At 38.0% G+C, this 13,075-nt stretch overlaps 1 protein-coding gene across 1 annotated transcript in view; it reads right to left on the bottom strand.

Annotated features, from left to right (window-relative positions):
* Positions 1–13,075, bottom strand: part of AGGF1 (angiogenic factor with G-patch and FHA domains 1) — a 66,321-nt gene that overhangs the window by 22,589 nt on the left and 30,657 nt on the right. Inside the window, exons 6-9 of the mRNA XM_072606388.1 lie at positions 6,206–6,554; positions 4,732–4,843; positions 1,274–1,325; positions 17–118 (exon numbers count right to left, since the gene is read on the bottom strand). Of these exons, the coding sequence (XP_072462489.1) occupies positions 17–118; positions 1,274–1,325; positions 4,732–4,843; positions 6,206–6,554 (615 nt within the window). The remainder of the gene's footprint in view (positions 1–16; positions 119–1,273; positions 1,326–4,731; positions 4,844–6,205; positions 6,555–13,075) is intronic.

Below are 13,075 nucleotides of genomic sequence, written 5' to 3'. Positions count from 1 at the left end.
ACATAAAAACACTCACCTGAAGAATCTGCTTTCCATTAACAATTGTACCATTTTGACTGCCTTGATCCACAAGAACATAACTTTGTAACTCATGGTCAAAGTAAATTTCTGCATGAAACTTGAAAAATAAAGGAAATAAAAGAATTCTATGAAATGAAATGTGACCTCGGTGAAATGAAGTTGTCTCAGACCATTAATACTTTGCTATATGTCTTTGAACGTATCGATTTTAAAGATAAGATATAACTAGATCTACTTTCAGATGAGTATGGAATTTTTTTTTTAAATCTGAACGACAATGAATAAAAAGCAACTTACCATGCTGGTGCAAATACATGCTGTACTTTCCTTCCAAATCTAATATAAAGTCTGCATCTAAACTACAATGGATGTTATTTTTTTCAAGTAGGCATGAATATTTTTTTCCTTTCAAAGAAGCCACATTTTAGCGTGACTGGAAATATTCAAGCATTATGGTCATTCAGTTCATTCTAGAGTGTCTGAGTTTCCTTTGGGGGATGAGAGGGGAAGACAGGAGGCAAAACAGATGAAGCTCATTTGGCTTTAAAATGAACAAGAGGAAAGCTCTTTTACATACATCTGTGTGTTTCCAGACACACAACACGGATACTTCAATTTCATATATTTTTCTGTTATGGCTGAGGAGCGAATCGGGAGAAAGACAAAAGCAGGAAGAATGAGCCAGAGGAGGAAGGGAGAAAACATAAATGAGAGGAAGACACGATAAGCACAGAAAGAGAAAGGGTGAAGTAACACAGCAGAGAGGCAGGTCCAGAAGCTTCTAAAGCATCAACATCTTGAGCCTCAGAGTGTTCCTGTCTCTCATCCCTGTACTGTGGAATTCTAATCAGCTCTGGCTGTTCATCCTAGCCTTTCACTCTTTATCCTGAACTCTCCTTCAGAGGATGTAACAGCAGCCAATGAGCCAGAAAAACTGCACTTGTGGTGACTTAGGGGCCTGGATGAAATAAAGGTGAGGGCTTGGGGTGCCTTGCTGGCAAAGACCACAGGTGGAGTTCCTTCACCTTGTTATTAAAAGGACTTTATTTTTGTCATGTACCTGAATGGAAAAATGCTGATACTTTCATTCTGATAAAACAATTTTTCACTAAAATGAAAAACAAAAACCAAACCCATACCCAACCCCAAGTGTTCTATTAGTAAAAAGGACTGGAGTTCAGATAAGCAAAGTTAACAGTCAACTTTGCTTTAAAACACAGGGAAAGGAGTATTATTCTGAGTTCAAGTTTACCTTACTGACACCGACTTCAGGAATCCGGAGTGTGTGCTCCATGCCTTTCTCTCTGGAAAGTTAAATACAATAACTTTTCAGTCATATGTAACTATCCCATTTACAGAATGAAAGCAGAATTCTTAATCCTGAGAAGAATCCTAGTATAGAGTAGACTACACCGTTAGCTCTGTTCTGAATTTCCTATCTAAGTAAAGGTGCCTAGCAGAAAATGATGACAATTTCTTTTTATTCTCTAGTTCATCTAACCCGAAATAATTAGCAAACAATGAGCACATAACGAAGCTGAACCTGTCAAACCTTATCTCTACACCAACTTTGCATTCACTTTCCCAGGTCTGTCATATGTACGATGGTAAACGCTGTTGTTTGCGAGCATTTAAGATTGAGGCATCATATAAAGTCTGAAATAAGAATAAGCTAGATTATCCTTCCCAATGGAAAAATGTGAAGCTATCCTACGTGTGATCAAATTCATTCTCCCTGTTGAGCACAGTGGATCCAGTTAACTATGAGCTGCAGCTGGAAGGATAAGTAGACTGCATTGATGCCAGAAATTAGTCCTTAAAAAGTAGAAATTAAAGGAATAAAGTTTCCAGGCCTCTGGAAACCATTAGAATAAAAATCCAATTTTTTTTCTCCATGTTTCCATTTTGAGGCTGAGAGTACAAACTACAGATACAAAAAAGGTGAAGTCAAAATAGATCAGGACACAGGTTGTAAGGCCCGTGCCCAGTTTAGGATCTTAAAAGTGCCTGTAAACAATAAAAGATATTGTCAAATGTAGTTCATTTTTGGTGTAATGCATTCCTAAAATATGAACTACTGGAGAAGTCTCTCAGTCTCTTAAGAAAGGTATCACCACCAGCAGATGATCAATGACTATGAGTCAGAGACAGGAGGCTAAGCACAAAGTAAAGAGATTTATTAGCACGCTGTGGAATCTGCTTGCACTGGTTAGCAAATGCAGGTTCCTACGGTACAGATAGGATTTCTTATAACCTTTCAGGTCTGTTTACAGTACCAAGCCAACCAGCAGGTCAATATGCCTTTTCCAAGAGACTGAGAGAATTTTCTGCTGGTAAAGTCTTTGCTTTTCTCCTGAGACTAACACCCTTTGGGTATATCATCATGAAGACCAAAAAGTGTTAACCTTTGGTTCTCCCTGCTCTCTTTTATTTACATCAAGTTTACATCGAGAAAAGATTATTATTCAACAGCTATGACCTGGCAACTTCATTTTTTGGTCCTCTTTATTGGGTCCCGAGTCTAAAGAGTGAAAGAGCTGTGAATGTTAAGTTCACTTTCTCAATTTAAAAAATCTTTTAACATGGTGTATAGGTATACTGTAGTATATATGTATATTTTTTCCTATGCTATGAAAAAGAACAGGGGGTGTTTACCTTAAATTTGGCACCATCCTTTTTCAAGCAAATACAGTAACTAGAGAAGCAATTGTGCAAACAAGAGTTTACCCAATACTAATTTTTTCCTTAAACTGCCTTCTGAATAACTAAAAGTGACAGATTTACATATTCCCATGGGCACTGGCTTTAAGACTTCTCAGACTCTCTGCTACAGAAGAACTCAAACCAGGCTCACCCATGGCAGTTCAAAATTCTGGAGGGGGTGGGTCTACTTGATTAACTAGGAAATTCCCTCTGGTCACATAGCAACTTGGGTAAGATCTGTATCAAAAAGTCTGAGTGCTTACGGCGCTACAGGGCTTCTGTTCCTGTACGAATTTATGAAAGCAATTTGCATATAGATTAAACATAATGAAAAAGAAACCATTCACGCTACCATTCTCTAAACCTAAAACCCACATAAACAATATGCTTTGAGGAAAGACTAAGAAGTGACTAGTGCCTTTTTGAAAATGCTTTAGTTTTTCAGACTACTAGAATACTTTTTTATAATAGCAAATCATCTCTTTCTAATTCATTCAGCCAATCAACAAGAATTTATTAGTTGCTTACTAAGAGCCAGGCATCTTACTAGATCCTATGTTACAAAGACAAAAACAAAACACTCCCAGTCCTCAAGGAGCTTTTATTCTTGGGTTTTAGACGTGTGCGTGTGAACAGCTTAAGATCTATTTGCGTTCAAAGTCCTCCCTAACCCAGTCCCCTTATCCCCTCCCAGGATGCTTACACCTTACTCCCCAAAATGTTCTCTTGGATCCAGTGGTACTTCCATGAACAAGACAACCTCTTCCTTGTCTCCAGGCCTTTTCTCTGGCTGCCTGTATGCCCAGAAGCCTCCTCTGCTCTGATCACTGACTCCCTGGCTTTCTAAAACTCCACCTATCACAATAAGCCTTTTCCCAGCTTCTCAGAATTCTAGTGCTTTCTCTTTGTTAATTATTTCCTATTTATGCTGTATGTAGCCTGCTTTGCATGTTTGATTATGCTCCTTCAGGACAAGGGCTGCTTTTTGCCCCTTTTTATATCCCCAGTCCTTAGCACAGTGCTTGGCACACAGTAGGCACTTAATAAATGTTAACTGAATTGAATTCAAAGTCATACACTATGTTTGTGCATGTGTGCGTGTGTATAAAGCTGGGAGAACTGAGGACAGGCTTGCTGTAGAAGGTGGCACTGGGGCCACGGATGGCAAGAAGTGAAGGGCAGGAGGAACACATTCCAGCACAGAAGACAGCCTAGGAAAAGCCACAGAGACAGGAAATGACTTCCTGAATGCCAAACAAGCGGTGAAGTTTGGCTGGAACACAGCTAAAAAGAGTAACGTGCAATGAACGGGAATCAATAGTTGATAGTTGGATTGTGAAAAGCTTTAAAAAACTCAACAAAGTAGCATTTTATTGTAGAGGCAAAAACTGGTCCTAAATGAGACCTCAAGCAATTAAGCACATTTTCCATCTGATACAGGACCAGACCCACTGTGTTCTGACCTATTCCTATCCCTCCACCTTAAGCACCTGAAATTTAAGGTGTGTAAAAATAGTTGCCTGAGGCACTTCACAGAGTTCAATAAATGAACTGCAATTATTTTTATATACTTGGCAACCTACAATGTTGTATAATGACAATCCTACAGTACCAAATTTCATTTCCTTCATTCAATCACACAGTCATTTCTTATCCATTTTAATAAGAGCACCATAACTAAATTTTTAAAAAATTTCTCCAAGAAGTTTATATAGAATGCTTAGTGCACTTATGTTGTGTGTGTGTGTGTGTGTGTGTGTGTGTGTGTGTGTGTGTGTACACACAGTGCTCATTTACCCACCTATGTTTTACTTAGAACAACATTTATATTCAATTAGAATTTGTGTACCTGTATCAGTATAAATTGGAAAAGGAACAGTGAGTAGTTCATAACATAAAAAAGCCTTGGTAAGAAGTCCATCTGGATAATCCACATACAGAGAATTAAGCATGAACATAATTTCAATACTCTAAGATAGTATGATGAGAGAGATGAAGACATTTTACCTTCCAATTGTAGCTGGATTTACAGCTGTGATAATAAAAAGTGAGCCTGTCTGCAGCACTGGTGATCTAACAACAATGACTCTAATACACGGAGGCCAGATTTTTTCTTCCTCTGTAACACAGAATGAAAAGAAAGAAGAATAGAGGGTGATTATTAGTTTGAAGGGAATGAGACTGATTTACTTTTTAATATCATGAAGTTGTTTCTTCAACTGTTTGATCTTGAGGCTTGGAAGAATTTCAAGCGTACATTTTATTGTATGGTTTTAAACATTTAAGCTTTTAAAATAATTCAACCTTTAAGAAATAAAACAGAAAAAATTAATCAAGAATGAAAATATTAAAAACATTTAATTATTTTTTATACTTTCAGTGCCTTGACATCTGTTGTAAAAACAAAAGAAAATAAGAAATGAGGATTTTTAACACATAATTTTTGGCATTATATTTTCAAAACCAATGTATTTTACAATGTGTGCTGAAGTGAGCATACCCAAGGTTACAGATGACTCCAAGACTAGATGAAAGAGTTTTTGCTGTAGAGAGAAGCGGGCCTCTGACAGCGTCAGTGTGACCTTCAGTAAATGATTCCATTTCTAGGAGCCTTAGTTTTCTATCTGTAAAATAGGGATACTGATACTCGTAGGGTGGTTGGGAGGAAAAGCAGGTGGCACGGTGGGCAGGGCACTCAAGAAAACCTTGAATCTGGCCTAAGACAATTTAACGGCTGTGTGACCCTTGGCAAGTCAGTTGTTTGCCTGTTTCCTTAACTGTAAAATGGGGACAGTAACAGCATCCATCTCAACAAAGTTGTTGTGAGGATCAAATGAGATATCTGTAAATCCCTCAGCACAGTGCCTGGCACACAGTCGGTGCTAAATAAAGGCTTGTTTCCTTCCTCCTTTCCTACCAGAGGCTTTCCCACCAGCTGATAAGCTGGTTCAGCCACAGTAATTCATTGCTACATCCTGGCTTTCTTAAAGTCCCAGCTAAAATCCCACCCTTCCACAGGAAGCCTCTCCCAATACCTTCTAATTCAAGGGCCTTCCCCCTGCTGATTAATCCCTATTTATCTTGTACATAGCTTACCTGTTTGCATGTTATCTCTTCTATTAGTCTGTGAGCTCCTTGAGGACAGAACTGTCCTACTCTGTATTCTCAGTGCTACCAGAGGGCCTGGCACACAGTAGGTGCTTATTAAATGCTTACTTACTCACTAAAGGAATAGCTACTAACTTAATATTAAAGTCTGTAGGGACTGCAATCTGCATCAGTCTCCACAATGAGCAAATCGCATATTTTTAGAAATATTTAAATTATTCCTAACCATCCCTTAAAAAATATTTTAAAGTCATTTTTCTGCAGGTATACATCCCCTTTGAGTTATAAACTCTTTTTCTACTTTGTTCCTTTACAATGATTACTTTTTTAGAAAACTGTTTAAATTAGTCCCACGTGAAGGCCATTGACTCACCCTCATCTTCGGTGCCTGCTGAAGTGGCGCTGTCTTCACTAGTCACGTCGCTGCTGTCCTCGGTCTGAGAGTCTGTGATCTCCCCTTCTTCTGGCTCACTCTCAGTCTCTACAACCTTGTCTTCTTTCAATAAAGCCAAGTCACAGACATTCACGCTGAGATGTGAGTCTGCGTCATCTTGGCTATCTGCATCAGGAAGCTTCAAAGGACCATTTTTACTGTGATTATCGACTCTGGCTTTCTTTTTCACATTTGTGGATTCTTCTCTTTCAGCACAGCTTTTATGTTCAACATTGGTGGTAAGACAATTCAAACTATTTGATGCTTTATGTTCTTCCAGATCCAAATCCTGTGGTTAAAAAAAAAGAATACTTGATTAACAAGAGCTGAAAAAGTGATGCAGAAAAAGCAACTGTCCTAAGAAATACTGTGAACTCACATAACTAATAACTAATTCACATTTCTAGTACTTTTGTATCAGCAGATCACTTTTCAACAAAGAAGCTCCTCGTCCTTATCCTGTCTCTAGAATATTAACGTCAAAATGAAATAGAGCATAAAGGCTACGACATCCAACCTGCAGGACAACCGATCTTCTGTCCTTTCTGTATGTGATGAAATACACTACAGTGACCTGGGCAGTGCTGATGCTTTGGGGTTTTGCCAAGGTGACACATTTGCTTTGAGGGTGTGTTAACTTTCCTAACACTAGGAGAGTACTTAGTAAAGTCTGGTTTTGGCTTTCTATAGTAATAGTTACTAACTTTAATGTAATAATAGTTATGAACCAGAGATGTAGCATGAAATGCTGGATACCGAGATGGCCTTGCAGCCAGTAAGACTTGGATTCTGCTTCTGATATATACTGGCTAAGGGCAAGGCACTTAACTCCTTGGAGTGTTAGCCAACTTTCCAAAGCAAGGGTTTTTTTAACATGGGGTCTGTAAACATGTTAAGAAAAATAATTTGATATGTGATTACCTTTGTAATCTTAAATAATTTTACGTATTTAAAAAGAATATTCTGAGAAGGGGTCCACAGGATTTACCAGACTGACAATGGGGTCTATGACCAAAAAAAAAAAAAAAAAAAAGGTTAAGAACTCCCAGTCCAATATTTGAACCCCTGATCTAAAACTGTAAGTTGCAGAGAAAGTGCCACCCTGCATCAGGAGACAACTTACCTTGAACCTAACCATCGAAAGCATGGCTCTAGTTCTTTTCCCTTTCCATATCCTAGGTGATGGAGATCCCTCAAAAGATGAACTGACTTCCCTACTCACCAGATTAAATCTATAAAACATATTTCAAAGGTGAACTGCCTAGATAAACTATTTGCCTGACAAAATAAATATTTTGCATGATCAAGGAGATTAGTTTAACTCTGATAGGTCAGCTTTCACTATTACAATTTGTGATTTCTATTTACTTATAATGTTACTACAGAATTCCCATATTTTTGCCATTACCTCATTTTAAAAACATACATGAAACTCAAAGCAAATGTTTTCATGCGGAAGCATGAAAATAAAAAAAATACAAAACCTTATTTTCATTTAAATGTACACAGTCACAATACCCTATCATGACAAGAAAAATCTTGCCATTTTATCTTTTTTGAAAATCCATGTTGAATAAATAAATACTCTTTTGGGGGGGCAAATTCAGTACCCTTATTCAATTTCACAAAGCCCAAGATATTTACATGTCCCCAGTGCTCACAAGAATCCTGCAAAGAAAGAACCAATTATTACCCTCATTTTATTGATATGGGAGAGAAAAAAAGAAACAAATTTGTAGCCAACACTAGGACTCTGAAAAACTTCAGTCTGTGGTTAAACTGCTGGAGTTAGAAGATCTATGAGAATTGTGATACGAATGATTTTAACCTGGCTTACCAAAAGAAACTTGAACTTTCCTGTAAATAAAATGGTAAAATTTTTATAAGACCAAGCAAAAATTTCAGTTAAATTACTCTTCATAAAATGAATAAACCACTGCCTCAGATGTTTCAGCCAAATACCCCCAACATTGTTCCTACTTCGCCTGCTCCTTTACCGACCACCGCGCAAATTACAATGTTGAAAAGTTTATATGGAACTTAGCTAAGTCCGTGGGAATTCTTCTCACTGGGAGCAGTTTTTTAAGGATATTTTATTTTGAAATAATAATTTTAAAAAGATCTACTTTAAAAATACATTACAGATTCAAAATAATAGCAACCTACATTCTTATAACCCAAATTCTTTAAAATGAAACAAAAAGCTTAATGGCAGTTACACCTTTATCAGGGAATGAGCCTTTCAACTTAAACTACACCTCCCCCCAACTTCGCACTCTGGTATCTTCATTTTGAATTCATCTCGAATATAGTCCATTTCGATTTACATTCCAGATTAAGAGGAGACAATACAAAATTAGCAATTGATGCATTTGTATTTAGTTTGGAAAATAAAGTCCTCATTTTGTTCCCTCTGCATTGGTCCATGAGTCTTCCTCGATTTCACTGAAGCCGTCCTCTTTATCACTGGTCACAGCACAACAGTTCATTACATTCACGCAATAATAACTATTTGGTTCCCATTTCTCTGACACCACAAAAAGCTGCTATAAAATACACTTTTGTACATAAGGGTTCTTTTTCTTTCTCTGACCTCTCTACGGTATGAGCAGGGCAGAATACTTAGGGGGCACCAATAAGATTGTTCTAGCTGTCTGTCTTCTTCCACTATTCACCCCTATCAGGAGGGGTGGGTTTGGGAGAAGACAAGTTCCCTTTTGTGCATAACGAGTTTGGAAGGTGTGAGGCAGTAGTCTCCACAGTGGAGCCTATAGACTGACTTATCCCGGGGTGGGGTAAGAGATGGAATGACCCTTGGAGGGTATGAGATCAAACTAGTGAGAGGGAAGAGGAGGTTACATCCTACCCTGGAAATACACCTCCTGCTGTGCAAGTCTGAGCAGGGAGTCTAACCCACAGGGCTCCCAGCACAGCTGTGCCCTCCCATCTCACTAGACCCAGAGGGTGGACTTTGTGCTTGGCAGCAGTGAAGAATGAGGAGGAGTCCTATCTCTCTCCCTTTGCCCGGGGCTGCAACACAGTGAGTCACACAGGATGAACAGGCACTGGTGAACTGCGAGCTGTATCAAGGTACATCGTTTTCACCAAAAGCCCTTCCCTCTTCCAAATTTCCAGGTTAATGCCAAGGGAACCACCATCTTTTTAGCCGTGTTATCTCTGATTCTTCATTCTTCCTCGTCCCACGTATCCAGTCATTTGCCAAATCTCACACACTTCTTTGGTGCATTCTCTCGTCCAACACTCGAGTTCAGGCCCTGATCTGAACTCCTGACAACAGGCTTCCAGCTGGTCTTTGTGCCTCGGCGATTCCTCCCTTCTCCAAACTGTCCTCTGTACAACTGCTAAAGCAACTGTATAGGTCTGACCTGATCTCTCCAACTCAATAAACCTCAATGGCTCACAATTTACTCTAGGATTAAACATAATTTCATTTTTATTTCACCCTTTTAAATTTCAATTTTTCTAAATATTATAATGTACATAATTAGTACAGCAGAAGGTGTCTATATGTACAAACATATAAATAAACACAAATTAAGGTTAATAGTAAAAGTTGTTTTATGATAGAGATGTGTGACCAAGAAACACGTGAACACTTCTGGCCTAAGGAACCTTCAGCTGTAGATGTTTGATATAGCACTGGAGCTGATGAGAGACTAGGGCTGGACAGACAGATCTAAAAGTCATTAGAGATAACAAATGAAGTCATGTTAGCTGAGGAGGTCACAGGCGGAAGAGAAAGGGCTTAGGAAAGAATTTTGGGGGCCACTCAAAGATCAGGATAAAGAAGACCGAGAGAGAACATGTAAGTAAAGCTAACAGGGGTGCCAAGACTTAAGAGTCAGGAAAACATGGATCCGAGTCTTGCCGCAGATACTACATTCATGACACTGGAAAAGCACTCAAGTTCAGTTTCCTCATCTGTAAAATGGGGATATGCAAAGTATTTGGTAAACCGTAAAGCATTATATAGTGTGATCTACTTTTATTACAAAAATATGAAGAAATCAGTGACACGAAAACTCAGGGAGGTCGATGTGGTGATTAATAATGTCACACGTTAGAGAGAGGTCAAGAAGGACCAAGAATGAGAAGACAAGCTTTAAAAATCATTCAATTTTTTATGGCTTTGCTGAATAAACACCAACTCGGAGAAGTGTCCACATGACAATACATACGGACATTAAAGTACAGAGCTTGACAATGCTATCGCCTTTTCATGAAAGCACCGCAACCTAACACGCACGCTCTCTTCCTTCGTTACAAATACATTATGTCAGTGTCTTCAGCATACTTGATGAAAATGGACAATTCCTTTTTGGAACTTTGTAGAAGCCACAAAATACTAAATCCCATAGTGCAATGTGTACTTTCTCTATTCTTAAGGAGAAACATGAACTATATTTAAATACTATTATTTTGTAAAATATGAGGGTATCTCAAACGTATTCCTTTAATAGCAGTATAAGCTGAGTTTAAATATAACACACTCAAAATATGATGAACTAATTAAACTATGAACTTCCAGAAACAGAGAACTTCAAGGAGAAGGTCCAGGAAAAGCAAAACTATATGGAACTTTACTCAACAGGGTAAACAATTTTTATACTAAAAAAAAAAAACATCTCACAACTCTTCAGTGAAAAGCAATGTTAAAATTCATTCAAAAATGTTTACTAATCAAACAAAACTAGAAAAGAGACTTGTGAGGGTTAGCACTCTTGAGATCCCTATGGGGGGCTCTGAAATACAAGGGAAGAACTAGTCCATCCCTTTGGTCTCAGCAGCTTCTGCAGCCTCTTTGATCCACACACCATCACTGTTTGCCCCCCATGTCCTCCAATTACATGAACCCCCCGCAAATGCAGTTTATATGTCCTGGAATTCATCAAGCTACAAGGACCAATGGCAAAGGTCAACAGTTATGAAAGCTACACATTCAAAATCATGATGATAGAATATTCTTTCAACTTTCTTTTGAATTATCAAAGAAAATGGAATTACTTCCACACATTCCTTCCTCACTAATAAACAGGCATCAATGAATGATCAATCAGCCATGTGAACCTCTCCCCATTTCCCTTTTTGTTGTCTAGGGTGAGACTTCTCATCCCCAACACTCCAGTCTTTCAGTATCAGGGCTGGTCCTCACACATGGGGGCATTAGACTAGATTTTCAAAGTCTACTCTAGTTATACATCTTCTAATATTGGGATGCAGTTTATTGCTTAAGGCTTTGACTAGTAAGGTTCTTTGAATGCAAGGGTAATTGTCTTTTTTTTAGCATAACTTATTTTATTTTTTCCAATTCACAAGCACTTATTTTATCTAATTCCCAATTTCTCCTCACCCTAGCTGGAGAAAAATACAAAAAAAGGAACCCTGTAACAAATATGCATCGTTAGGCAAAACGAACTTTTGCATTGGCTAAGTCTGTAAGTCTGTCCTACACTGCATTTGGAGTCTATCATCCTTTGTCAGGAGGTGGGTATCATGTTACATCACCAAGTCCTCCGTGATCAGCATTTTTAAAGAGCTTTCAGGTTGTTTGTCTTTGCAATGTTTATTTTATAAATTGTTCTAGTTTTGCTAACTTGATTCACATTATTTCACCCAAATTTTCCCACGTTTCTCTGAAACCATCTCTTTTGTTATTTCTTACAGCTTCTATTATTCACGTACAATAAATATTTTATTGAGTGCCTACCAAATACTGTATTAAGTGCTGGGGATACAAATAAAGGCATTTAAAATCAAATAGTAGAAGGCAGCTCAAAAAGAGAAGCTTATGATTATGGCAGTCAAACAAGCAATGCGGTTGGTGGGAAATGTTGCCTGGGCTTCTCTTTAAATGAAGCTTTGGAAGGATTTTCCTTCATTCTCCAGACCCCCCCAGAGACATAACTGAGGGTCCTGATGAGATATGAGGATCAAAACTAATGAAACCTCCACGATAATGAGTTTCCTAGTGATGAGCTTTCCTAGGGGAGATGGTGGAACAGAAACCTATCAGTGCGGCTGGTGAGAAATGAAAACCACACTTTGTCTAGCCATTCCCCAACTCATGGGCACCTCTTTACCGCTACGAAAAGAACTGCTATAAAAAAAATTTTGTACATATAGGCCCTTCCTCTTTTTGTTCTCCATGACATAAGCCTGGTAGTGGTAGTCCTAAGTAAAGGATATGTATGTACAGTTCAGTGACTTTTTGTCAGAGCTTTCAAACTGCTTCCAGAATGATTAGACCTTGTCACAGCTCCACTAATAATTCATTAATATGCTTATTTTCCACAGCCCCACCAATATTTGTCTTTTCTTTTTTTACCTTTGCCAATCTGATTGGTTTGAGGTACAATCTCAAGAGTTGCTTTAATTTGCATTTCTTTAGTTATCAGTGATGTGGAGCATTTCCTATGGTTATTGATAATATGGTTTCTTTCTTTAGAAAACTAACCATTCGTATCCTTTTGACCATTTCTCAATTAGCTTGTGTTCTTATACATTTGAATCAGTTCCTTATCTCTCTTGGAAATGAGAGATTTTTTGCAAAGATTTTTTTTTCTCCAGTTATTTTTTCTAATTTTAATTATAATGGTTTTGTTTGTGCAAAACCTTTTTCATTTTACATAATCAAATTTGTCTATTTTGTCAAAAATCATCTATTTTCTATGATGTGATACTCTATATCTTAATCACATATCCATTTGGAGTTTATCTTGGCATGTGATGTGAAAGGCCGGTCTAAATCAAGTTTGTGACCTCGAGTCCACATTTCGCAGCCATCCTTAT

This window comes from Notamacropus eugenii, chromosome 4 (genome assembly GCF_028372415.1).
Source record: "Notamacropus eugenii isolate mMacEug1 chromosome 4, mMacEug1.pri_v2, whole genome shotgun sequence".
In the NCBI taxonomy this organism is placed as follows: Eukaryota; Metazoa; Chordata; class Mammalia; order Diprotodontia; family Macropodidae; genus Notamacropus; species Notamacropus eugenii.
The sequence above is the reverse complement of the archived record's forward strand: the minus strand, read 5'-3'. Positions and strand labels throughout refer to the sequence as shown.